This window comes from Cataglyphis hispanica, chromosome 15 (genome assembly GCF_021464435.1).
Source record: "Cataglyphis hispanica isolate Lineage 1 chromosome 15, ULB_Chis1_1.0, whole genome shotgun sequence".
NCBI classification, from domain to species: Eukaryota; Metazoa; Arthropoda; class Insecta; order Hymenoptera; family Formicidae; genus Cataglyphis; species Cataglyphis hispanica.
Genome location: NC_065968.1, coordinates 495635 through 522519, shown reverse-complemented (window position 1 = coordinate 522519; position 26885 = coordinate 495635). Strand labels below are relative to the sequence as shown.

Genomic DNA, 26885 nt, shown 5'->3' with positions numbered 1-26885 from the left:
CAAGTAATTTTTCATATATATACTAATTTATAAAAATCAAAAATATTTATTTGAAATATGGTACATATATTTACATCTCCTTAAGATATTTCCGTTACAATACATAGGACGCGTATCAGTCTTGTTTTATTACAGAAAATCCTGTTTACTATTTTCCATCATCTCAAAATATCTGGGATGAAAGAAAAATTTGGTCACTGGAGATTACAATATAATGCGCTAACTTAAAACCTGATATCTTTATATTATTCCTGTATACACTAAATGTTGCTAAAATAGTGTATTGTAGGATTTTGAACTAAAGCTTATCTTTATTTTTTCGTAAAAATAAAAAAGCATAATAAAATATTTAAATAAAAGATATTTACATAGTACAAAAGAGAGAAAGAAGGGAAGGAAAAAAATATATATATATATATATATATATATATATATATATATATATATATATTTTATGACATTTCATTTCCTTATTTCATATTAAAATTGTTTTGCTATTTTGAGTGAAATGAATGCAATGTTGAGTGATGCAAAAATGGCTAATTTTAGAAAAGATATTAAAAATAGTTTTTTATTTAATTTTTTCGATAATTAGCATGATAAGTTGTGATGTAATTATAAATTTAACAAATTCAATTTCAACAGATCATATATGTTTGTTCGGTATCATATAAAAGTATCATGTCTAATATATACTTGAGACGACATTTTTTAAAATAAAATATTCTACTAACTTTTTAATTGTACTAATCGTTTATATGATTTTTTTCTTTAATGCTGTTTTTTAATTGTGTACCATCACTTTTACTATATACATGTAGCATTCTATGAAACGGAGAAATCAAAAATAAAAAGATACAAACGACATTAATTGTTTTTTGTTTCTGATATCGTAAATAAGTTTCGTACAAAAATTATAAATAAAATTTTGTATTGTAGTTCTACTCATATATCAATTTTCGCGGTAATTTAATCATTATTAATGATGAAAAATCCTGAATCTCCATATAATACGAAATTATATATCGACCTATTTATCTATTATGTGAAAAAAATAAATATGACATTAGTCGGAGTTCGACAAAATCGTGGCATATCTAGGATCTTTCCTGATATCCTTCAATAATATTTTTGGATTAATATTAATCAACGTAGACAGAGTGAGGCAAGTTAATCTCATATTATGACCTCCAACTACCATATACGTGTTCAACTCGGCCAGATTAATTGGACTGCTTGGTATTCCGTAATGGGAGGACGGTTCACTCTCCGTCTCTCCCGCATCTAATTTTGTTTTTATGCTGCGTGATATCGACTGCGCGTGGTATGACATAAAAGTGCTTGATGGATATCTTGGCTTCGGATTCGTGGATTTACGAGCGATAGTCTTGAACACACGCGGACCTGGTCTCGCATTCGAGATAATGGATCTTGTTGTAGACTTTCTCGCGACGGCCTGATGACCACCGCTAGCATTGCCACCTTTAAGCACCGAAATATGTTTCTGGATGCTCTTCATCGCAACATTACTAAAATCCAGGCTCCGCTTAGCCTGATTCACTATCAAGTTCTCCATACCCGAGTTAGGAATACTTTCGGTTTTTACTACGGGACTTGAATATTTCGTAGTATTATATGCAGAGAGCCGTATCGGCGTGCTAAAATATAGACATTCGCATTGTTTAATTAAGCGTCTTTTTATAGAGGCGAGAGCAGCGTACAAGGTACAATGCGATCTTACCCTTTCGATTGATCCTGCTTCTGTTGCTGCAGCTGCTCCTGCCATTTCTGCGGCAGATGAGAATGAAACATGTTCTGATGCGTCATTCTATCACTGTCAGTCTCGCAAAATTCCTGGCACCACTGACAGATCCATCCGCGTCGTTGAACCACGATCGATGATAGATTTTCTGACCGCTCTACGAAGTCGCGAGGCGATTTTTTGATGACATTCTTGTTCGCACAATCCTTGGATGATGATAATCTCGATAGAGGTATCTCCTTGTACTTAAACGGTAGATTGATTTTTGCGTTGAAAGCGGTTTCCGGACCTTTCGATTCCTTATGCACATAACTCCAATGTCGCTTGACGGACGACAATGAATTGCTGCGAAAAATGCAATAGAAGCAATTGTAGATTATCGTCGGCGTCAATTTGCCAGCAGATATTGCAGATTCCTCTTCCTCTTCTTCCTCCTCCTCCTCTTCCTCCTCTATGTCATCTAACATGTCACATGTATCGATATCCTGTTTCTTAGGCATCGACGACTTACTTATCGTCTCGCCACAGGAGGATCTAGCCGTCAATAATTCCTGGTACTTAAACTGCATCGTAGGATGATTAAATTCCCAATGCTCCAGCAATTCGGCCTTGAAGGAGCAACTGTAAGTGCAATATGAGCACTTGAGATTATGCTTGGGAGTGGTATGCGATCTCATGTGCGATTTCAGACCGGTGTAATTCATGGCCGTGAAACCGCACACCTCGCACTTCTCTCGCATGTCCGCGCGATTGCCTGCAGTGGCATCGCTGGCATCCTCTGCGTTTAATTTTCTCTTTTTAGTTTTTAGCGGACAAACAATACCATATTCCTTCTCCCAGAATTCGTTCGTCAGCTTCGTGTTTTCCCAAGCGGATGGATTGTGTATAATCTTTTCCGGATCCTTCGGATGCTTTGAGCGAATGTGTTGACGCATCATCGTCTCCGAGTTGGTACTGCGGTCGCAGTAAGGACACAAGAATCCGAGTCGTTTCAAATGCGAGTATTGAATGTGCAGCTTTAATCCGCGCGGACGATTAAAGATCATCTGACAGTGTTTGCAAACAAGTGGTTTTTCCGATATCTCTTCGTTCTTTTCGCAAACTGCACGTAAAAATCGTATATGATATACTTTAGTTGATATTGGAGAGATTGAGATATAATTTTGAACATGATCTATACTTACATTTATCGTTTTTGGGCTTATTTTCGTTGTTCTTATTCTCGAGTGCTTCATCTTCTTTTATATCGATAATAAGATCCTCGTTGTCTCTGCTATCACCATCATCGGTATCTATGCTACTCCTATTAACATCTCGAAGGATATCGCTCTGTAGATTAGATATTGTAGGCGCGAGATTTACAGTTCTCTTCTCAGTTTGGGTTTTTTGGGGAGAAATTGTGTTATCAACTTCTCGATTTCCAGCACTTCCAGATGTATTCTCGGATAACTCGACACTTTTGTAGGTAACATTGATGTTTTTAGATGCCGCCTTGATCATATCAGTCTGCTTCTTCAGTAAAGTCATTACCTAGAAAATTTATATACGTTAATATTTCTCGCTTTTCTGGCGCTTCTAACTTGATACAAAAGATTAATAAATCTTGATAAGAGCATACCCAATCCTCAATCGCGTTATCCGGAGAGAGTGGCTCATGTTCCGGAGATTCTCCATTATGGCGTTTTCCGAAATGTTGTATTAACGCATTACGATTCACCGATAAATATCCGCAAGCTTTACAATGCCACCTAAAGATGAATACATATAAACTCCTTTAATAATAATATTTTCGCAAAAAGGTAAGCAACTTTTAAAAATGTCATAATGCGCAGATAAATCTGAAAACAAATTGTATTTGCATTCTAAGATTTAATATCACTTACCTTGCATAATTTAACTCCCTGTAAAGGTGATCTCTCATATCGTGCTTATACTTGGTTTTGAAATGATTACACAATGTACAGATGTATAAGTTACCATCCGGCTTGCCATAAGGTCCAAATCTTCCCACATCCGAGTCATTCAAATCAGGTGCACTCGTTTTAGAATCTTTAGACGATTTGTTGACATCACGCGCTGTATTATTTTTGCTCTGCTCACTTTCCTTTCTAACTCGTCCGTCACTTTCCGCTTCTTCAGATGGTTTGTCGCACGAGAGCGATCTCTTCGATTTCTCTTTAAGCTGTTTATTATTATCATCACCTGATTTTCCGGCTGATCTCATCTTAGCTGGCTTTGTCGAGATTTCTATGTCGTTTTTGCGTTTACCCAGAGATACTTTTGAAGGAGACGATAACCCTTCGCACATCACGGGCTCTTCAATCTCCTCTTCTAAAAGAATACCGCGAATATGTCGAATTCGCGGCGCACTTCTGCTCCAAAGCGGCGTCGTATCGAAAGGCTCATCCTGCCCACCTTGCTCCGTAGTTTCCACGTTACGTTTGTTGACTCCCTTTATCCTCTGATAAATCACAATATAATCGACATTGGAATCATGCTTATTGCTCATGTGTTGTTCGAGAACTACTTTTCCGCTCGTCTTGAATGAGCACAAGGTACACTTGTATTGATTATTCTCGCCATGAATGGTATCCGCGTGGACAGTTATTTCAGCTTTGTAAACACATTTGAAGTCGCAAAGATTACACTTCCAATGATTACCGTCCGGATCAGGAGCTTCTTCCTCCGTTTCTTCGTTAATCGGTTGTTGAACATTCTCCGCATTCTCAATTTCTCTAACTACTTTCACGAATGGTCTCTTTTCTGGATGCTTATCGGTAAGATGCCGCTCCACAACGTGTCTGGATGATATTTCAATACTATCAGAAAGCATAGAAAGTGCACTTCCGCCACAAGAAAAAGATTTTAAAACATCTGACAAGTGTAATATTTTTTTCATATATCAATTCTTTTGATCGGATGAACAGTATTATATTTTATATCTGTTATTTCAATTATACAGTAATATTAATAATTACTATTATATAGAGTAATACTTGTCACATGTTTTAAAATTGTAACATTGTATATAACGCAAAAAATTTTATTAAAAAATAAAATAATAATAATCATTCACGCCACAGAGTTGAAAAATTATATAAATATATGCAAACCTGTGATAATGATGGTGATTACAGTGAGAACATTTATAGAGCCTTGTATCGTGCATTTTTAAGTGAACACCCATCTTATCGATCGCTATATTCTGGCTCTCTTGACCTGGTGACGGTGTGGGACAATGCGGACAACGAAAATACGGTTCTTCTGAATGTAAAGCCTTCAAATGATATCTCAACATCGCTTCATCCACCGTTAGATAATTACATTCGGCCACGCTACACACGTACCTATTCGCGAAAAAAATTAATAATTGTTGAAACTAAATGTCGTAATATTTTGCAATCTTAAATCCGATATATACCTTTTATGTTCCGGTATAAACTTTGGTATACTATCGTCTTCCTTGCTTTCTTTGACAGTTTCTTTCGGTTTTCCACCCATTCGCCCGTTTTGATGCGAGCTACTCGCCAGATTCACCATCTTATCGAACATTTTCTCCTTTTTATCTAAACAGGGAACGGGATTGACAGGTCCGCTCTCGGGCACAGTTTGATCTTTCGCGTGTAATTGTAAATGCCGGATAATGTTTGTTCGAACTTTCGTTGTGTAAGGACACACAGCGCACTGGACTTCCCGATTATAAATCGCCTGACGTGGTAATTGCTCTATCTCGTCAGGACTGAACGATAACTTCTCGATATCTGTAGATTTTTCAGACTCTTGTCCCACTCCGGATTTTGCACCTTTGCGCTTCTTGGTTTTCCGTTCAGTGGATCCAAAAGGCTATAAAATTTACATATAGGAAAGAATTATATAATAAACTTTTTTTTTAAGGAATATATATAATACTTGTTTAAAATTTAAATTTAATAAATAATTATTAAAGTGAAAAAAACTTACAGTTGCTTGCACAATAAAGAGACCTTCGACCGATGGATTTGTTGGATCTGCAGGGACTAATTTCGTGTTGAGATGTTTATGTTTCGTCTTCATATGCGCCGTAGCTTGATACGAGACCGCAAATCTATTCTTGCATAATGAACATCCGAAACGCTTCAATCCGTGAGCTTTCATATGTTCCAGAAGAAAACCGATTTTAATAAAACGTTTTTTACAATGCGGGCAAAATAAATTTCTGACAGGCTCTCCAAAATTACATTTCTTAATGTGCATCTTTAATAAAGTCGCATTCGGCGCCGCGAAACTGCATTCTAGGTAACCACATTTATACAATTCAAGTCCAGCACGACCGGTATCTTTGATATCGTCCAAAGTTAAAGGTTTTTCTGACTGCACGTCTGCAGATGTATTCGTAGATGCCTTTAGGGATGTGCATTTATTTTCATCATTATCGCATAGTGCAGGCTGTTCCTTTTTTTCAATTTCTAGTTTAACGGAAGATTTTAAATTCATCGTTAGACGATTTGCATTATCTTCAACATTCTTTTCTCCAATTTTCTTTTCGCTTTCAATATTCTCCAAAATCTCGATATCACTGTCCTCCGTTTTATCCGCAGACGTTGCCGCATCATCATTAGAGAATGATGCATTACTAGAATCAATGGCAAGATTTTTCAAAAATTCCGGATTATCTAGAAGATTGGTATTGACAAATTCGTCACTGCAATCGAATTCACTCGAGAGTTCTAACGGATCCACTGTACTAGAATCATTTATACACGATAGTAGCTCAAATTCCCGTTCTTGAAGAATCTGATTTACAATATTTAACTTGCCCTTCTCCGATCCTTGCAGGAAGGATTTATTTTGTAGAGGTTCTTTCTCAGTAATATTTTTATTTGCATTTTCAATGATACCATCAGCGAAAGATGCATCTGTAGACTGTTTTTCTGAAGTATTGGAAACATTGACACTAGCTTTCACATTACTCATATTATTACAACTGCTTTCATCGGTAAAGCTGGATACCGTAGAGTTGTTTGGTGCATTAAACTGTTCTGGATTCAAAGCAATTTCTACATTTGATGAAGAAATCTGATCATTTATTGCATCTTTCATGGAAGTATCCTTTTTGGAATCGTTAACATTTAATTCGATATTTTTTTCGTCCATCTTTATAAGCTCGTTAAATGTTCGCATAATAAGTTGTTGTATAACGTCCGCATTGCGTTCTATCTATAGATAATACATGTATATATGTTAAATAAAGACGATTAATGAAAACAAATCGCGATGTTATAATAATACAAAACATATTTAAAATAAAAGTGTGGTTTTGATATAATGATAATAATGTTTTCATTGTTCTTGTTTAATTAATTATAGCAATTATACCGTTGGAGGAAACGAGCGCTCAATGGTTTGTGGTAATCGATTGTAATGAAAAGTGCTTAAATGTTGGTGCATCTCAGTTAACATCTCAGTACCATGTAAACAATATACACATTGATACTTGGAATATCCGTGCATCTTGTAGTGCTATAAGTATAAAAACATGAAATAAATAATACAATCATTCTCCATTTTCTCCATTTTCAACAACAGTTGAAATGAATGAGAATATACTTACAGACATTAATGATTTTATCGTTTCATGTACAGAGTTACACAAATGACACGTGAAATGAGAGGATTGGTGTTTTGTCTTTAAGTGCATAACAAATGTTTCAAGTGTATAAAAAAACTGCCCACAATCTAAAATTGATTCATATTAATTATTCACAATAAGATGCTATATATAATTTATTCTGTTAATATATTTTTTTGTAATATATTAAAATATTGTAATACAATTGTAATACAAAATTATGCAAAAAATGTTATGTTGTATTATAAATTATCAGAATTATTGTAATGACATACCCTGTTTGCACACAAATGGCTTTACATAATCTTGACGATTAATGTCTTCCTGCTTTTGGACTGGTTTAAGCATTTTACCTACTAAAAAGTAACTCCTACTGCCGGGATGGCAAATCATCTGAAAAATTTAATGTATCAGTCATAGTTATTATATATTATTTTCTTTATTTAAAATAATAGCTGAAATTAATTACTTGATGTTGTTGTACATAGGATGGCGTAATTGCCCGATAGAAGCAATAAACGCATTGATATCGGCACAGACTGTGTTTTTCCCATAAATGAGTTTTCATGCTGTTCCAGTTGTTTAGAGATATGTAGCAATAAGCGCACTTCTCGTAATCGTATGGTGGTATGCTATTGTTCCGCTTACTAGTCTCATTGCAATGCTGGAGATAATGTTCAGAATATAGTGACATAGAGTCGGTCGTGTAATGGCAATCATGACCCATGCACTTAAAGAAATGAATCAGTTTTGTCTCTGTCAACATTGCCGCGAATGCGTCTCTGGACTTTAGCTTCATTGCAATAGAGAACGATATATCCTTGGAAGATTTAAGTAGCGGCACAGGCGTTCGTACTACCTTTAGTATCTTCAAATTGGACGGGGTTGCCGACGAAACAGTCACTTGTCGCATCTTTGGGGCAATGGGCACAAAATTCGTGGCTAAACGATGAGTGCTAATAGGTTTTGTCAAGGACGTTGGCGGACTTTTAATCGGAAGCAACGTCATGTGCTCCGACGTAGCAGGTTGAATAACCTGAGCGTTCGCCAATGGCTGCGGTATAATGTTCAACTTCTTCAATATTATAGATTGGTTGGATTTCCTCAGAATAGTAGGTATCCCTTTATTCTTCGGAGAGATCTCCACTGCTTTTCTGATGTCATTTACCTGTGAGAATAATGTAATAACAAAATAAAAATGATATAAGTTAAATATTTTTGACAATATTTCAAAGATAAGAAAATATTTCGATATATATCCTCCACTTACAATAGAATTTTCATTCCCAGTATTATCAGATTTGGGCGCGAGGCTAATCACATTTTCAATCTTCAAAAACGAACACTCTTCCTCTGTGTCAGCCTGTGACATATCTATTGCGCTATCCGATTGAGTTCCGTCTAACAATCAAATAATTTGATCCATTATAATTCATATATATATATTATATTATTAAATATTAATTGGTAAAACTCTCCAGAGATTCTTGATTAATTAAATTATGAAGAATACTATCACAACATGTAAATCCCACCTGTACTGCAAACTCGCGTGTCCTCTTGATTACCTGATGATTGTACCGGCACAGATAGCATGTCACCGCTCAGACGCCTTAACCTGATGAATTTCTTGGGTGGACTGACATCACCGCGTGGCACCGGTGTTTCCGACAAATTCTTATCATTTAATTCTTTCGCCAACAGACGCTTGGCAGTGGCGATCGGTATGACATCCGGTGGATTCGGGATCGACGACATGGGTTCGCTTTTAATCTCCACTTTAATGTCAACTATTGGTTCGGGCACAGGCTCCAACGGCTTGACATTCTGAAGCTGCGCTGCCAATCTCTGAATTGTTGTCAGCATCGGATCCCGCGACAACGAAGCGTTCATGCTTGATGTCTCCTTAAGGATCATGTTGACATCGGTTGGCGGCTCGAAATCCGATTGCTCGCTACTAGAATCCGATTCGAAGATTGGCGCCGAACGCTCGTTATCGCTGATTTCACCATCGCTCTCATCGTCTTTCTTGCACGGATCCATGATTGCGAGAGGATCCCGGATCTTTATCCCATCTGCTTTATCGTTCGTCATGTCCTTCGTCTCTGATTTATTAGTAATCGACTGTTCTTCTGTGGAAGCAGAGAGATTTTCTTGACTATTCGGTTGACTCAGCACATCCTCCTTGATGATTATATTGTTTTCGGATTCTACGGTAGAACTCGTGAGAAGCAATGAAGGATTTTCTCTTATCTCCGGAACGTTCGGCGCTGACGAATCGCATTCAGAAACAGGACTAACAATTGTATCTGTGCGCATCTTGTCTTGTAGTTTATCTATTATGGACAAACCTGGTTTAGAATAGTTCTTTAGAATACCGATATTATGAGCAATTTCCTGCATCATCTTCTGCCGTTCCCGCTGTATTTCATCCTCTTTGTTTTCTAACTCCGGCGGGCAAACAAATACGCTTAAATTACCAGTGCTCACCGATCCTTCCGGTTGCTCTTGAGACACTCCTGATCTTTCTTCCGTTTCTTCTTCCTTGATATCGACTGCTTCCTCCGTTTTTGGTTCACGTAGAATGTATTCTTCACTGGTATTATCATTGTTGTCTTGAGATACTTCCCTCACGATATTCATCTCCAGCACATCTTTGTGTTCCACATCTTCAAGTCCAGAAATTTTCGGTTTTGTTTCTATAACGAAAGATTCTTCTGCGTTGGCAGAAATCGGTTCTCGCAATATGTCAACGCTGTTACTCGCGACATTCTCAACGCCCGTCGCAGACATATTAATCTTCAGAATTTCAGTACTTATTTTAGTATCTCGATGCCAAAACGCAACATGGGCCTCTACATTATGCCGCTTCAGTTGCACATAATTACAACTGCGACATAGGTAACCGTAAACGGCGCCTTCCTGCGGCACAGCATCCTCGGATGCAGACTCGTTAAATGTGTCGTTGTGCTTACGACACATTTTATAATAATGCGTTCTCATAGATGCCTTGGCTACCGCTTGATAAGAACAACTGTTGCAGTGGAATCTGTATTCACCTGTGTGCGTAGTACAATGCTCGTAAAAAGCTTCGAGCGCCACGTCTGCCGCGCCTTCTGTGACATAGTAACAAAATCTGCAGTGGAACTTGCATACCTGACTTGTTGTTTCTGTCGCGGATGCTATAGTCGCGCTACTCTCTAAAATCGCAGTTTCTGCATTCGTCGGGTTGAGACGCGCAATTAGTACCTCTTGTCCGGGATGATTCATCTTGTAATGATGAACAATGTTTTTGCCCGTAAAAATGCACAACAAGCACTTGTACTTGTCCTGACCGGTCCATATATAGTCCATCAATTGTTTAATTTCGATTTTGTGAAAGAGCTCCTCCATCTGCTTGTCATAAACGATATTTAATTTTTCTTTGCAAAGTGTTTTTGTGGTAGCAGTACACGGTGGCGCGATGATAACAGCATTTGTTGTACTTTCTGCCTCAATCTTTATTGTAGGTTTATTTTCCTCGATGGAAATAAGCGATTCGTTCGAAAGTGCTTCCTTAATTGCATCCAAAGACTCTGATAACGCCAAGTTTAATTCGTTATAATCTATATCAAAACTATCGGTTTTTATAGGTGGTTTAGTGTCGGATTTTACTAAATAATTTACATTTACGTCATCTACACTATGATTATGTATGGAAGGTTTTTCCTTCGCTATAGCCTTGTTATCTTCCGATATCGATCGATTATCTTCTGTGGTATCCATTGGAACATTGATTTCAGTATTTGTCTCTTCGATATTTGTCTGAGCAGTTTTAGAGAAAGCGGTTTTCTTTTTCTTTTTCTTAGTAGACACTATTCCCATCTGCCAACTAGATTTCTTCTTCTTCTTCTTCGTTGAAATCTTTTTCGTCTCAGTTGACGGTTCGTTCGTGTCCTCATCGAGATCCGCTTCATTACCCTTGTCGGTTAACGATGTGCTCTTCTCTGTCGTTGCCGGCACCAATCCCACTAGGATATTACTTAACAATTCCTCTCTAGTGGATGTTCTAGCTGAGCCACCACTTATTCTTTTTCCGACAATTGTGCTACTCGACATGGAAATGTCCGATAGCACGCTCTCCTCGTCCGTAAAAGACATTCCGTCCTCACTTTTGTCATCGTTAAGTAAGGACGTTTTCTTCGATTTCGAATTTCGTTTACTCACGCTTTTCTTAGTTTGTCGTCGCCTCAAACTCGGATCCTCTGAATCCTGATCGGACTGCTTCTCTGGCCGAAGAGAGACTTCCACCGCTGCGGCTAACTCGGACACATCTATGCCAAAACTCTCATCGGACGAACTATCAAACATAACTTTAGACGAATCTATATTTGCAATATCCGTCTTCTCTACGACCACTCGTGATTCCTTTACAACATCTTTATGCAAGATGCGTTTAGATCTACGTAGCGGATCATTGATTTCCTCGCCACAATCCCCTTCTTGATTCGATATCTTACCACCAGCGCTGTTCAACCTCTCAGTTCGTAGAGCCAACGGTTGATCCTCCTCACTATCAGAATTAGGAATAGATTCTTTAGAACGTAGATTACGAGTTCGTTTAATATCCTTTTTATTTTTAGCTTTCGGTTTACTTGACTCTCCAATACTTCGAGGTCTCAAAGCTTTCTTTGACTTAGTGTTGTTATCTATCGCTTCGGTATTTGATTCTGCGATCGTCTCAGTCGCGCTCGACGTTTCATCTTTTTTAGAGCTCGTTGATAGTGTGCCCGGGCTCATTCCTGCAGTTGGCTGATCTTCCTTCAATAATCGACACATACGATAACCTGTTGCTGTCACTACGCCTTCACTAATAAACATTTCTCTGATATCTTCTTGCAACATTTCCAGAGAATTTCTTCTCTTCGTTTTTGTCTTTGGTTTATCACCAGAAATTTCATTAACTCGATCTGCAATATTAGGTTCCGCGCATTCTGTTTCATCTTTATCTTGATCCAACGAATGTTCTATATTACTTTTATCCTTGGATTTTTCTGTAGATATTTGATTAATTTTATCTTCGGTTTGCTTCTTCGATTTATCATCATTTTCTAATCGACTATTTACTTGCTTATTGCTTTCTGATTGAACATCAGTCTTTTCATTACTATCTTTTAACCGATCTTTATCCTTATTATTTTTTTTCTTTATTCGTGCGTTTTTACTTTTATTATTGTCAGATACTTGAACATCACATTTTCCGTCACGATTTTCTGATAAGCTATTATTTTTCTTCGCAGTAACATCTTCAACTAGATCTTTACTTATATTATCAGATACCGTTGTTTCATTTTTCTCTTCCAAATTTTTAAGATCTGTTGTAGAAACTGATGTTCTCTCTTCGTTCGTATCAAGATCGGCAGTTAAAACTTCGAGTCTCTCTGCAAGACAATCATCATCCGAGCTATCCGACACAATTACTCGTCTTTTCTTCTTGGTTGAAGTTTTCTTCGCTTCAACCTTAGCTTCATCTTTATCCGAGCTGCTTTCGGACTCAGACTCAATAATCTTTTTGATTTTTTTGAGCTTTTTCGTCTCCAATGCCTCCCCAAGCTTTTGTATCAGTTTGGCCTGTTCAAATAATTTTTTTCCTTCACCGGATTCGAAAGATTTCCTAATAAGCGCCTCGATCCATTCCTGTGTTACCTCTTCCTTCGGCTTTGACTCGTCCGCTTCCGATTCATTCTTCTTGCTTTTCTCTACATCATTAAACTTGGAATCGCTTGTCACCGAATCTGCTTCACCAATCTTCACTTCACTCTTATTAGTTTCTGTGACAAGAGACGAGATAACTTCTGCTTCTTTTGCAGTATTATTTTGCTTTAACTGGAACAAGTCCTCCGTTACGCGATTGCTGTCGCTACTGCTGCTTACTTCAGCGCTTGCATCATCCTTGTTCGTATTCTCAACACGTGAATTTTTATTTTTTTTCTTATCGCTTTTTGTACGCGACAAGCCACGTGAAATGCTATCGATCTCTTTCGTCTTATTGGAGACGCGATTTGGTGGTGGTTCGGGCCGCTTAATTTTGGGAATCTTAAACTTTTGCAAACCAGAGTTTTGACTGGCCTTCGTGTCAATCACGCCATACAGACTCTCTAACGGCGACTGCATCCTGTCTTTTGGTAGCTTGTCAATCTTCTCTTTCTCAGGTTCTGGTTTTTGCGATTTAGTTTTTCCTTTTGTTGTTTTTATGATCGGCGGCCGTTTTCTAGAATCCTTCTCGTTGTGAACGGCGTCTTTGGCTTTAGTTGATGTATTCACGTATTTATCTTTGGCAAGGCGTGGATCTCGAACGGAACCACTAGTCTCTTTGGTCTGATTCAAGTTCGTCGTATTATGCTCCATACGAACGCGTGGATCACGATTCGGAAAGCTGTCTCGGGGCCAATCGGGTCGACGATTAAAACCAGGCCTCATTTCTGTCCTATTCTTTTCATAATATCCATCCCTCCCACGGCCTCTATTACATCTATCCCGTGTGCCCCAGGGATACGGTGTGCTAGGCCGTAGATACGAAGTTCCTGTAGAATTTTCCTGAATTCCACAAGGAATTACATTTTCACCCACCCGGTTGGCGGGCCCTTCCCAATTCGGTCTCACATGGGGATACTCCGTTGATCTATCAACAGTGAAAGCTGGATCGTAAGATCCTTGATTCATTTGAAAGCCTCTGTATTGCGGCGTGACCGGAAACGCGGGAGAAGACATTAAAGGAGATATATCCTCCCGAATATTTTCTGGTCTTGTAGTCACGTGATTCATGTCTTGCGGTCGTGCAGTGGGAGTTATTAACGGTCTGGGACCAGCGGATAAAGTTGGACCAGCCGAAAACTGATTTGGTCTAAATTGTGGTTCCATCGGATGTTGATAAGGATGCTGAGGTTGCAAGGATTGGGCTATTCCACCATATGCGGGAGGTGTCCACTGCGGGTTACCAAATGCATGATCGTTGGTGGCAATCGCGGGAGATTGCCAATGCATTTGATTAACATGCATATTGTAGTAGTCGATACCTTCTATCACAAATTCGCTCTCCGACCTAGATGGTGCCGGATCCTTCCGTCCTTCTGGTGGTAAGCTTGAACGTCTCTGATATAATGGAACGTTTCTCTCATCCGATTTGTTCGTAATATTATGATAGAGAATTGATATCTGAGGAGATGTTTCCTCAGAAATGTTGGAGCCAGCAACTAGCTTATCTTTCGCGCTTTCATGACCATGAGAGTCACGTTGACGTGGATGTCTCTCGTAGTTATCCGCATAACGTGGCTCTTGGTATTTGGAATTCGAAAAAGATGTTTGCGGTACTAATCGATGATCATTTAACTGATGAGATGGTCCTTTAATCTCGCTTGACTTCACGCTCGAGTTTCCTGCTGCATTCGATTTTCTAGAAGTAATTTTAATTGTATGCTTGTCCACCTGCTCTGATCGCTTCTCGTTCTCTCTGTCTGATAGCAAAGGATTTTTCGATATTTTGTCTTTAATCGCTTCCTGATTGCCTGAATCTTTTTTATGCTGCGCAGCATTTTCGCTCGTCTTATCATTTCTTTTCTCGCTATCGCTTTCGTCGTTTAACAACTCTGCTAGATCTTCCATTGACAGCGGAGGCTCACTCGAGAAAGGTGGTGGCGAAAATAAAAGTGGTATTGACGACGGTTTCGATGGTAGCTTCGATGCCGTGTTGTGATTATCTTTTGGTCTGGGTGACATAATCGCAGGTTTCGCAAACAGTATCTCGGGATCAGGAGATTTGAGTCTTACCTCCGGAACATTGACGGGTGATTCCGGTCTAGAAGAATTGTTGTCAGTTATTATGTCTAAATTCATCAACTTGCTCTTCTCTAGGACTGACGTTAATCGCCTAGAGCCGCCGAGAGAAGGCACTGGAACGGTTGGTATATCTTGCGAATCCAACGAATAGTTTCTGCTGTCGTTGACTTTTTGCGGCAGATTATTACTAATTAATTTTGCCGCGGTTGCTACGTCATGACTAGAAGCGACTTGCGAAGACTGCCGATCGCTTCTGCTTGTAATAGTATGCCTCTCCGATTCTTCTAGCATATCCCATTCGGAAAAAGAAATATCCTCTGAATCTGTTGGCGATGAGATGGTTATTTCTCTCCGATCCGTAAGCGTTATAACCGGTATTTTACGAAATTGTCGTCGTCTTTTCTTTTTCGACAAGTCCGCGTTGCGCTCCATAGGAATTATTGTGGGTAGAATTTGGCAATCAGGACTGGAGGATCTGACTGTATCCGGACTCGCCGGCGTTTCTTCGATTTCTATATCCTTTTCCGCGTCTTGTGGTTGTCCTGCCGTTTTCTTGTATTGATCTGATTTCGCATTCTCCAACGAACTAAAAATCACAGAGAAATTCTTTCTTTATGTATATAATGTTTCTGGTATCTATTGCAGATTTTAAGAATATGCTGAGCAAAAAATTTTGACTTAAAAATTTTGTTCACAATTGTTTACACTTTTTCTTTTTTTATAATTTTCATATGAATGCAACACTTACGTCGACGATTGCGGTGTGGTGCCATCATTTTGTTTAGTTGGCAATTGCAAACCAAGCGTATTTCCCTGAAACTCGAGTCGAATTAGAATGATTAAAACACAAAAGTCAAACATGCACTACGAAAGCCTGAAAACATTTAAAAGTACAAGAAAACAATACAAACAAATTACAAGATTACAAGTGTGAATAACAAAGGATTGAGTATCAAGCGACTACAATTCTACAGACCAAAAAAAGAAACTTGTTCACAATTTTGTGTGTTTTCATTATACATTATCGTCTATGCGGTGCATTTAAAATCATATTATATTTTAAAATAAGTGCGTACAAAATAAGTGCAAATTTCCGGAATTCTTCATATCATGAACTATAGATTGATATAGATTTTGTACATAAAGAATTTCAATTGAATCTGTCATGATGAGAATACCGCGACATTCCTGAGATAAAATTATACGACGTAAACATAATGGAAACATTACATTAAATTAGTATATATTATTTTGCTCTATTTCATATTCTTCTATTAAGAAACAGAATGAAAAAAAGTGCAAAAATAATACATACAAAATATGCTGTTCAAAACAAACAGATAATTTTCTTAACCGTATACATGCATGTGTATATGCATAATGATTTTTTTTTATTTAAATTCTGCATAATTTTTCAATGCATAAAATTTTAATGGATAAGTATAAGTTTCAATTTTTTTTCTCAGCGATAATATTTAAATCTATATGCAAAATATTTAAAAAAATAATTCTTTAATTATTTTATGTGCAATACATATAAAATATATGCAAATAACAAATAAAATATATGCAAAAATATAACAATATGTTTAATAGTGTATACATATATACAAAAGAATAAAAGCAAAATACATGTAGACATGTATAGAGTGTTCTAAAGTTCATTTATTCAGTATTTGAGAACGTAAACATAATTATAGACAAACCTGGTCTTATAGACAAAACTTTTAGAACACTCTATATGGATCTAATGAGTTTATTCATAAACATTAATTGAGATAAATTATGGTATATATATATATATATATATCCAAACTCAATGTGCTTATATGTAACATGCATATATCAGCATATATCTACCTTTTCTACTTTATTGTGCAGTTTCTGCAAAACATCCTCGCATCGCTGCAATGTCTCGATTTTTAACCTGTTCCGCCAATAACATTTTAGTTAATTAAAAAACGTTTACATTACAGTATTATATTCTTTCATATAGTATTAATTTTTTTACAATCATATAAATCCGTAAAAAAATTATAAAAAGATATCGATACAAAAAAAAAAATCATAAATTATTCAAGCAAAATTCATATATTAGACGATTATTAAAAAATTGCAGTTTTGTATAAATTTTCTACCCAACATACTTTTGCTTGTTTGACAGAATCCCGTGAAGACTTTGCATTTTCTGCAATTGGATTTCCCGATTGTCCTTGTCCTTAACGTTTTGCAGCCTCTCAATCATCGCTTCCACAAATGGAAGGTATTTTTGCATTTTTGCAAATTTTTTCTCGATTTCTTCGTCCATTTTGTACTTTGTTTTTTGTCAACCTGCATTTAGACAGAAAATTATGCTATTTTTCATAACTATTATTATATATTTTTTTAAATTCTATATATTTATGTTATTTACAAATAAATTTAAAAAACACATAATATCAATATAAATTGCATGATTTTCTCGTGTTACAAAAGCTGTACTCAAACTTTGACGTTTTAATGTGTGACATTGTTTACTTTCTAAGAATTGTCCCATAAATCTTGTCGGTGGCTTGTTTAAAAGAGTGAGACAAAAATAAAAGGAGGCAAGATAGATCAACATTTTAGGATTTCGATAAACTTTAAGCGCCTTCGGTAATACCGGCTCTCGACATTAGATAAGACTCTTGAGAAACTTTCGCTTGTTTAAAAAATAAAGGATATAATTATTTTCTAATCAAGTAAAAATCTTTCTTGTAATAAAAAAAACATACTTTCAAATAAATTATATTTTTTCATAAAACATATTAGCATAGATTTATTTAACATAGATTTATATATTTATTTAACATAGATTACGGTATTTTGAATATGCGACATATTTGTGTAATGATAGAAAAAATCTCCCAAAAAAAGGAAATATAAGATGCTAGTAAAGATTTTTTAAGAATTATTGTGTCATTATTTTTGATATTATATTCAACTAGTAAAAGCCCCATTCATGAATGGACAAAGCATGATCATTTTTCTATTTCTCTCTCTCTCTTTCTCTTCCATCATTCTATCTTTATCAAGGTGAGGATGGTAGTTGCGTTTTATTATATAAGATCTTTAACATGTGTGCAAACAACATACACATATACATACATGCGCGCGCGCACACAAAGTCCTCTTAATTCTATGTGCAGTAATTGTCTTAAAGATACTTACGTCGACATAATGGTCATTGTAAAGAATGGTATATAAAATTCTAATTATCATAACTTGATGAAAACACATGGTCAAATAATTTCATTATTATTTAACAGTCGTTCTTTTTATTCCTATCAGATACAAAGTAATAAATTGTGTATGCTTTGATATTAACGCAGTTGAAAATTGTAAAAATTTTTTACAAATTATTTCATAATCTTTTGCTCTCGCAAATCATTTCAAATTCATCTTTCAGAGATGATTATGCGATAAATGCAATCGTTATAATATGCTTCTTTAGTCATTTGCTCAATTTCAATCTCTCGAAAAATTCATATCTCAATAAATATTCAATTGTTTTTATTTTTGTCAACTAATTCGATTGTATTAATTTATCTATTTATCATCGAATAGATAGTATAATATATAATATATTCATTGATGGTTCTCTTCATTTATTAATCTTCATGCGCGATTTACTTAAAAATCTTCATTGACATAATGAAAATGACACATTTCACAATTCTATTCTTTAAAATGTTTGTATCATTAAAATACAACAGAACAATGCAATTAATAAAATATATCGTAAGCACGGAGTAAAGCATAAAGATTGTTATTCGTTGTTAACATAAATCACACTCTCGGTGATATATAATTAAAAAACTACTTTGAGACGAAAGTACACAATTGTGTTTAATAAATATATACATATCTCATAGTGATCAAGCTATTCAACTTGTGTAATACTGATTCTTTCGTTTTTCCAGTTCTCTCTTTTTCTAATTCATATTCTGCTTTGTTGTTGACAGCAGAATAATAGAATACGTAATTTCACACGATAAGCGCGTTACTCCAAATATACAAGTTGCACTCTTTCTCTCTGTCGTTCTCTCTTGAGTATATTTTCTTAGAACTTCTTCTATTTGATGATTATGCACAGAGTTGAAAGGCCGAAAATATCCTTCGAGACGAGCGTCCAATCTTCGTCAAAAGGCTGAATAACGATGCCGCACTTCAACCAACGCATACACTTCACTGACGATCGATTATTTTCCGACAATTCTCCGCGCTCTTTGTCACTGCCGTTGTTCACAATGTGTACAGGGTGAACCATAAGTCATGCGCTATATTGGATTCTAGAACGTATTTTTTTTTCTTGTAAAATAAATAGATTAATTGTAAGATTTAGTTGAATTTAATACAATAGATTTATAAACGTTCTTATTTTCAATATTTTCGACATGTTATTCTCAAAATTTTTTTATCAAGACGATTTTATAACTCATATACCTTTGTGACTAGCATCATATTACAATCGACATTAAATTATGACAATTATTATCACAAGTATTATCATCTTTTATAATATGATCTCATACATGTGAAAAAATTTATGTCATTATTATTTATAACTTCTTCTGAGAAAATGTTATAATCAAGCAACGCGGTAGTGTCGCGACGCCAGGTATATGAAAAAAATTCTTTCTGACTTGTCAACGATTTCCTCATCTCATCATATCTAAAATTTTACATAAACATTACAATTCATTACTTATAAAACACTGTGTATAGTAGCACACGCAGTCGCATTAGACTTACGCACTAACGTAAGTGTTACGATATCCCTAGTTTCTTTGTAATAAATGTAAACTTTTCCACCAAAGCTATAGCTAATAATGATGGTATTATAGGAGTGAGTAAGGAGACGGATATTGATCCAGTCAACCTCTTCCGCATGCAGTGCACTGAAGTGTTTTCCAAATAAAACTGATATTTCGGTGTTTAAAACAGCTAATAACATAACATACAACATTCTTTTCCCAAAACTAGAATGATTCTTTTGGATTTATTTATAGATCAATGTTTAATGCTTTTATAACGGTATATTTATAACAAGCAAACAATGTAAAAAAATCCTTTTCAGATTATAAGCCATAATCCAAAGAGAATCGTTTGATCAATTCGAATTGTGTGAGTAATATATAATTTTTAATTCGCGAGAGAGAGAGAAAGAAAGAGAGAGAAAGAAATAATCCTGAATGTTGCTATATACATAAGTAACTTACAAATAACGTTGAATAAGAAAAGATTGAAAAAATCATTTGCTATTATATATATATATATATATATATATATATATATATATATATATATATATATATATGAAGCCGTATAATATATTCCGGAAAGATTATTTTAAACTTGCGCTAAATTGTGCAAGTTTGTAATATCATATGTATGGCATAATGTCACATGTACAGCATTGCGTAATATTTTCTTCTTCAACAATATACAATGTATTTGAAAGTTGTTATATCTTCATTATAACATTTCAAATAACAAATTTCTTTTTTTTTCAGTTTGAATATATCTTCACCATAATTTTAATTTCACATTCACAAATTCACAAAGATACTACAAGATATCCCATTTTGAAATTGGAAAAGTTGACATCCAATTGCATTCTCAGCATTTACGAAAATTCGTGTAAGCATCAATATTGTAATCAATTTTGTCCATGTGAAATTCAACAAATTCCAGATATCAAAAATTGATACTGAGACTATGTTGTTTAAAAAACTTGCACTTTTTATTTTGCATTCTTTTCATGATAAACACATTTATATCTTTATTTAACACACATTGTTCACAATAAATGAAAATTTATTAATACGAACTGAGGACGTTGCATTTTACACATACACACACACACACACATATACATGTCACAATCTGTAACATAGTAACAAAATAAAAAATTTTAATTTAATGTTTTACATATTTTGCAAAATATCTCTCTAGAAATTTGTGATAAAATCATATAATTATTTTCAAGCCTCACACTTAATACATATGGAAATAAACATAGAAATAAATTCTGTAAGAATTAACCATTTAAAAACACTTGCAATTACTTCCCAAGTTTATTCAGACGCCATTCAGACGCATCATTTCAAGACGCCATATTTGATCTCAAATCAAATATTTTGAAGTCGAAAAAAGTTATGCGGAAAAAAAAATCTTTATTAATAAAAATTTGAAAGATATTCTGTTTGAAAATCGAAGTACAACAAATCGAAAAAGAAGCTAGTCATTCAAAGATATCAAAATTTCGATTATCAGGTAATGAAACTAAAAAAAAACAAAAAAAAAAAACTGAGCAAGTTGTGCAGACTTTAGAAACCTCAAGAGACGTTTTCTGAAACTGCTGATCAGAACAAAAATGATATTCATCGAAAATTGTATGTGAAAGATAAAACCAAACTGGTAAAAGCCACATATTCACTCGTGATTTGTTGAAATCGCCAGGTCGTTAACTACACGAGGATTCACATACGTACCAATGTCCAAAACTTTATTTATCGAAATTATTCAGTATCACTAATCGATTCGTCAACACACTCTATTATAAGATATTCTATCCACATATCGTATCGTATATTACTGCATATCTATCCTATAGAATTTTACGATCCAGAAAAGTAGAAAAATGAAGGCCAAATGTGTAATAAACGTTAACAGTTTAATTCTACCAGTAGACGGCGCAAATGTCGCTATGGCGGCGCCACTTGATTGAAAAAAAACTTTCTATTTGGAAACACATGCTAGCGAAAGCTAGTTTCGTCAATCGTCAGTCGTCGGCATGACTGTTGAAAAGTTCAACTAGAAAAAATACATAAGTTGATCATCAAGTTCATCATCATAAAGTTGAAATACTAGAATATTGAATTAAAAAATATGAATTATCAAAGTGCCTACAAGATTTACCCAATATATGTGATCCCAATAAAGACTACTGTATAATTATTTTTCTGTGACCGAATAACAAGAAGACCGAAGAAATATCAATATATTTAAGAATTGTGAAAAGCTCGAAAATATAATGGAAATATGCAAAGAATTAAATATTTTAATATTTAACAAATCTATCGCTAATGGATTTCTTATATGTTTCTAAATAACACAAATTTGTATTAAACCGTACACATTTTATTTCGAGAATTAGTAGAAATTTTGTCTTAAAGAGATTTTAAAATGTTCAAGAAATTTTTCTATAACATTTAATGTACCATGTAAAAAATTTTAATTCGTTTCCTAATATTAAAAAAAAATAGTTTTTAAAAATTTCTCAAAATTTTTTTAGACTGCGGAAACACACGTATAGTAAAATATATTGAAATATACTGAAATATACTAAAATATACTGAAATATACACATATAATAAAGATATTTAATGCAGTTTGTTACATAAAAATAAATTATGATCGACAACACGTCATTCGTTACGTAAATCACTAGTGAAACGTTAATAAAAGAATACATTACAAATTCAGAAATAGTTTCCCTCTCGTGCTATGTAAAATTTTATGCAATGTACAATATGGTATAGGATAAAAGAGATCATTGTCTCTCGTATAGAAAGAATATAGTAGAGCCATAAACTTTTCGTGTCGGAACTACGAGCCGTACTCGTATAACATAATGGCGTCTCCATTTGACAATTGTTTTTCTCTAAATAAGCAATATTAAAAAACCCGACCAAAAATTATTTCATAATACACATTATTACGATAACCTTGAATCTTAGTACAAATTTATACTAAAAACATAAAAATTGAAATGCTAAAAATTATTTTACGAGATCTCCGGTTGCACCGCATATAAGAAAATCACAATAAAAAATTACAAAATCACAATTAAAACTATCGCCTATTTAAATTATCACATTGACAAATAACGAAGTGAAATCGTGTAAATCTAAGCGATCCATAATTAAGATCCGGTATTGATGCAATTGATTCTAAGAAAAAAACATTTAAGAGACACAAGAGAGAGACGACTTCATTTTTGCGCACCTGATAAATCATTACACTCGAGGATATCAGCCGGCAATGCATCGATCGTCTCCTGTTTCTCGTTACGATCCTGCGTCCGCAATGCTCCAGCCTTCTCTCTCTCTTTTTGTTAACGCGACGACCGTGCAGCCGCAACGTTTCATCGACACTCCCTTTTCGCTTTGCGCTTTGGCATACAAAATTACACCGCACACAATGTCGCAATTACTTCGCGGCACTAAATCACCTCTGACGATTTCCTTTTTTTGAGCTTGCAGCGCTCTCTACAGCCGTGTGCAACGCCGTGTGGGAAACTAGAGCGTCGACAAAGCAACAACAACGCGACGACGATGAACTCGTTCTGTGTCAGCGCTGAAACACTCGTTGCACATCGATTAGAAGAACCCACGAAGATTATCCGTCGCAGCTACGATCTTCAATTGCACTATTATAAGCGCATATTGGTCAGAATCAACCATAATCAATATTCCTTCCATCAGTATTATAGGAGATAGCTAATCGTTATTCCAAGGCTAGTGGTCCAAACTGCCGGTTTAACTTATTTCCCATGTGATGCCAAAATAACGTTCTTATGTAGAGCAGTTGTGCTCTCTTTATCCACTTTATCAATCTTTCAGAAGCCTGTTCTATTAAATAAAGTCATATATATGTGTTACCTCTATATAATATCTGCATATTATTCTTGCTTATTTTTGCATATGTAAATTTTTCTCAGGCTATTTCGCTAGCGTCTTTTCGTAAAAACAAAGCAGATATAATTGTAATCTCGATTCGTACATAAAAATTCCCCGATGAATTACACTTAAAGTTACACCCCTAAAGGGAAAAACACAATAAAACTCGCGGAGAGGCGCGAGTCAGATTCCGGACGAGCGACACAAATTCCTATCGATTCGCAATGCAAGGTTGACGCAACGACTTCCTGCGCATAGCTGACAAAGTTCCATGTTCCGTTGACATTTCACCTGGAACGTCTCACTTCATGCTATCGTCGGGGCTCGGAAAGTTATCATCGCTCGTGCTCGGAACGCATTCGCAAAAGATACACAATACTACGCACGATCACTATTGTTAGGCACACAATTATTTTCGTACTTAGTTGGATTTGTAATAAATAACAATGTCTTTCCCATTATCGTTATTGCTGTCAATTCAGCAGAATTCAATTATGAGCAACAAACAATTAGCTCAAAGCACTGATAATCACATAATAAATATTGCACTAAATACCGTTACATACGTTGCCGTAAAGACGATCCAGAAAGACGCAATCCAGATCCATTGTCCCGATCGCGATACCTTGCCAGATGTCGATCAGATACTGCGATAACCTCTTCCTATTCCGGTGAATCGCAGGTTGTTTCGTATGGGAATCATCTCAAACACGTTCTTCTTTCAGCTGCATGGATTATTCGTTCGTACCGTTCGTTTTAGGCACGATATATCGACGATGAGAACAAATTATGTATATATCGTCTTGCCTAAAATTTTTAGAAGCCAATTAGCCACTGCTTGGAACAATCACTCGTTACGATTGTTCCATTATTCGCGTTCGCGACATATATTTATTCGGCCTCGAGATTCGAAGTGCTCGAATATTCGAAACAAGAGTAAGGGTAATGACGAGTCGTCGAGCTTAATATTATCTTGTCACCTCACTACGCGCGTTGTTTTTACGTTAAAAGTATCGAGACTCTTTGTGCCGAAAAAAAGCTATCGTTAAATTTTGGTGCAGTTGTGGTGACACATTTCTCGACGATTCGTAGATTATGTCACAAATAATTCTGCTAAAGGGATCGATCAAGAGTACAATTTCCAAGAGTCCGACGATCCGTTGGATTTCGCGCAAAGATCTCTTTCGCCGCGATCACTATCGGCGAAAAAGGGGCGTCAAGGACCGGTAATAGCGATATCGCACGCGAAGCACTGCGACCTGCCGTGTCAGAAGACGATTCATCATCATTACGTATACGTGTATACGTGCATCTCGAAAAGCCAGCGCGACTACGCACAAAAATCGTCTCTCTCTTTCGACACGACCTCGATCAGTCGGTCCGTCTCCCCGTAGAATCCTCCAAGCGATAATTTCTTTCCCTCCCGAGATCTCCGTCCCTTCGTCGATCGCGGCGCCTTTCGCTCTCTTTTTCTCGTCGTCCGCGATCTAATTGCGACGGACGCGCGAGGGAGTTGATCGAAGGGCGCGCGATACTTTACGCAATGGCCGCCGTGTTCATGGCGTCGCAACAAAATCATGTCTCGCGCCGTCGATCATTGTTCTCTCCTGCTCGCAGCTGTGAGCTATGATCGCCACGTGATGCACGTTCTACGATTGCGACATCCGATCGATCCTCAAATTCGTATTCGGACGATGCCCCTCTTACCTCGCGACTCGTCCAACGGAGTCGTCGCATTTCCCGATAACGAGAATGTGTAATTCGAGTTCCTCACTCCATCTCGTATGAGAATCGTACGCGTTCTCTTATTTCTCGCATATAGTGGTCGTTTATTGCCACTGGTCAGTCGAATTTATTATTTGAGAGACAAAAGGAGGGGAGGTTCGATGGGACCTTGCAGGATCGTAGAGTACACGGCGATATAAATAAGATCGTGGTATTTTAATCGCAACGGCACCGTGATTGCTATAAAGTAATCGGAAACGCCTCAAACATTACTCACCATTCAGACGCATAGCGTGACTCGCAACATGGAGACATGCGGATCGTCGCAAAGCGACGCTGTGACCTGTTGTGACTTTTAGTACTGGGATGATCGTGATATCGCAATAATAAATTTGAGAGAGCGAAAAACTCGCGTGGAAAAACGAATGAGAGTGAGAGTGTGTGTGTGAGAGAGAGAGAGAGAGAGAGAGAGAGAGAGAAACGTTTTCTCGCGAATGAATTTAGCTACGAATGCGACGAGAAATCTAGAGGGTAGAGAAGGGAGAGGACGATATTCTATATAATAATTTTTCAATTTCAACGTCAACTATGTTCAAACTGGTCAGTCGCGGAATCTAACCTCTTCGACGAATCACCGTGTCGCGAGATGTAATCGTAATCGTAATTATGTCTATCGCAATTCGAAAATATCTCGGCGTAAAATTCGCGGGACGAAACTCTTGCTCCGATTCCGGCGTTCGCGTCTCGCACACACGACTCCTCGCACTTCGCATCGCGGACAATCACGTTCCACCGCGATTCGCAATACTACGCACACGGGACAAGATTTGCGATCCATACGTGAATCTTTTTCTCTACTATGCTTCAGGCTGGTCTAAGTCTGGGTTCGAGGAGACGAGATGCAATGCGAGCCTCTGCGTCTGAGGAAATGTCTCCGTGTAAAAGTCTGCTGTGCGAGCTGTGCCCAAATAACGATAATCCGTCATTTCTTGTATCTTGTGCCCTCTAGCGTGCAGATCCTTTAGCGCATGCGCACGTTTCCATGCCTCGAATAGTTCATGGGCATTGCATATATTAATTCTAGATACGCCATGTTTAGTTCTTTTTTTTATTAATTTCGCGCGTACTAATTTCTTTAGCATTATTTAGCGATTTTATATAACTGAATTCTATTTCATTAAAAAAAATATCTAATGTAAAAATTTTATTATAATCGAGAAGTAAAAATTTAATCTTGTGACGTACAATTATACAGATGTTTAAATATGAT

The 26885-nt window shown here is 36.2% G+C and overlaps 1 protein-coding gene across 4 annotated transcripts; it reads right to left on the bottom strand.

Moving 5' to 3' along the window:
* Positions 1-441: 441 nt before the first annotated feature.
* LOC126855210 (uncharacterized) lies at positions 442-26583 on the bottom strand. Of its 4 annotated transcripts, none has more exons than XM_050602638.1 (19): positions 25893-26583; positions 24457-24697; positions 17333-17516; positions 17046-17112; positions 15934-16004; positions 8906-15771; positions 8641-8771; positions 7840-8538; positions 7646-7763; positions 7353-7477; positions 7118-7261; positions 5723-6958; positions 5184-5605; positions 4876-5109; positions 3646-4581; positions 3381-3510; positions 2947-3292; positions 1742-2864; positions 442-1658 (listed from the first exon to the last, which is right to left on the bottom strand). In XM_050602638.1, exons 3-19 carry the CDS (start codon positions 17491-17493, stop codon positions 1067-1069), a joined length of 13401 nt encoding a protein of 4466 aa, XP_050458595.1. In that variant the 5' UTR covers positions 17494-17516; positions 24457-24697; positions 25893-26583; the 3' UTR covers positions 442-1066. The 4 variants fall into 4 exon arrangements, with proteins under 4 accessions (XP_050458595.1, XP_050458596.1, XP_050458594.1 ...); XM_050602639.1 differs by lacking the exons at positions 24457-24697; positions 25893-26583 and adding exons at positions 21701-22022; positions 23217-24045 and having other exon boundaries at positions 15934-15998; XM_050602637.1 differs by lacking the exon at positions 25893-26583 and having other exon boundaries at positions 24457-25639.
* Between the last annotated feature and the right edge of the window lie 302 nt (positions 26584-26885).

Coding starts and splice junctions, on each gene's coding strand:
- LOC126855210 (XM_050602638.1), bottom strand. CDS start 17,493: ATGGACGAAGAAATCGAGAAAAAATTTGCAAAAATGCAAAAATACCTT. Junction 8,772..8,905: donor CACGCGAGTTTGCAGTACAG/GTGGGATTTACA, acceptor TTTGATTGTTAG/ACGGAACTCAATCGGATAGC. Junction 8,539..8,640: donor CTGGGAATGAAAATTCTATT/GTAAGTGGAGGA, acceptor TTATTCTCACAG/GTAAATGACATCAGAAAAGC.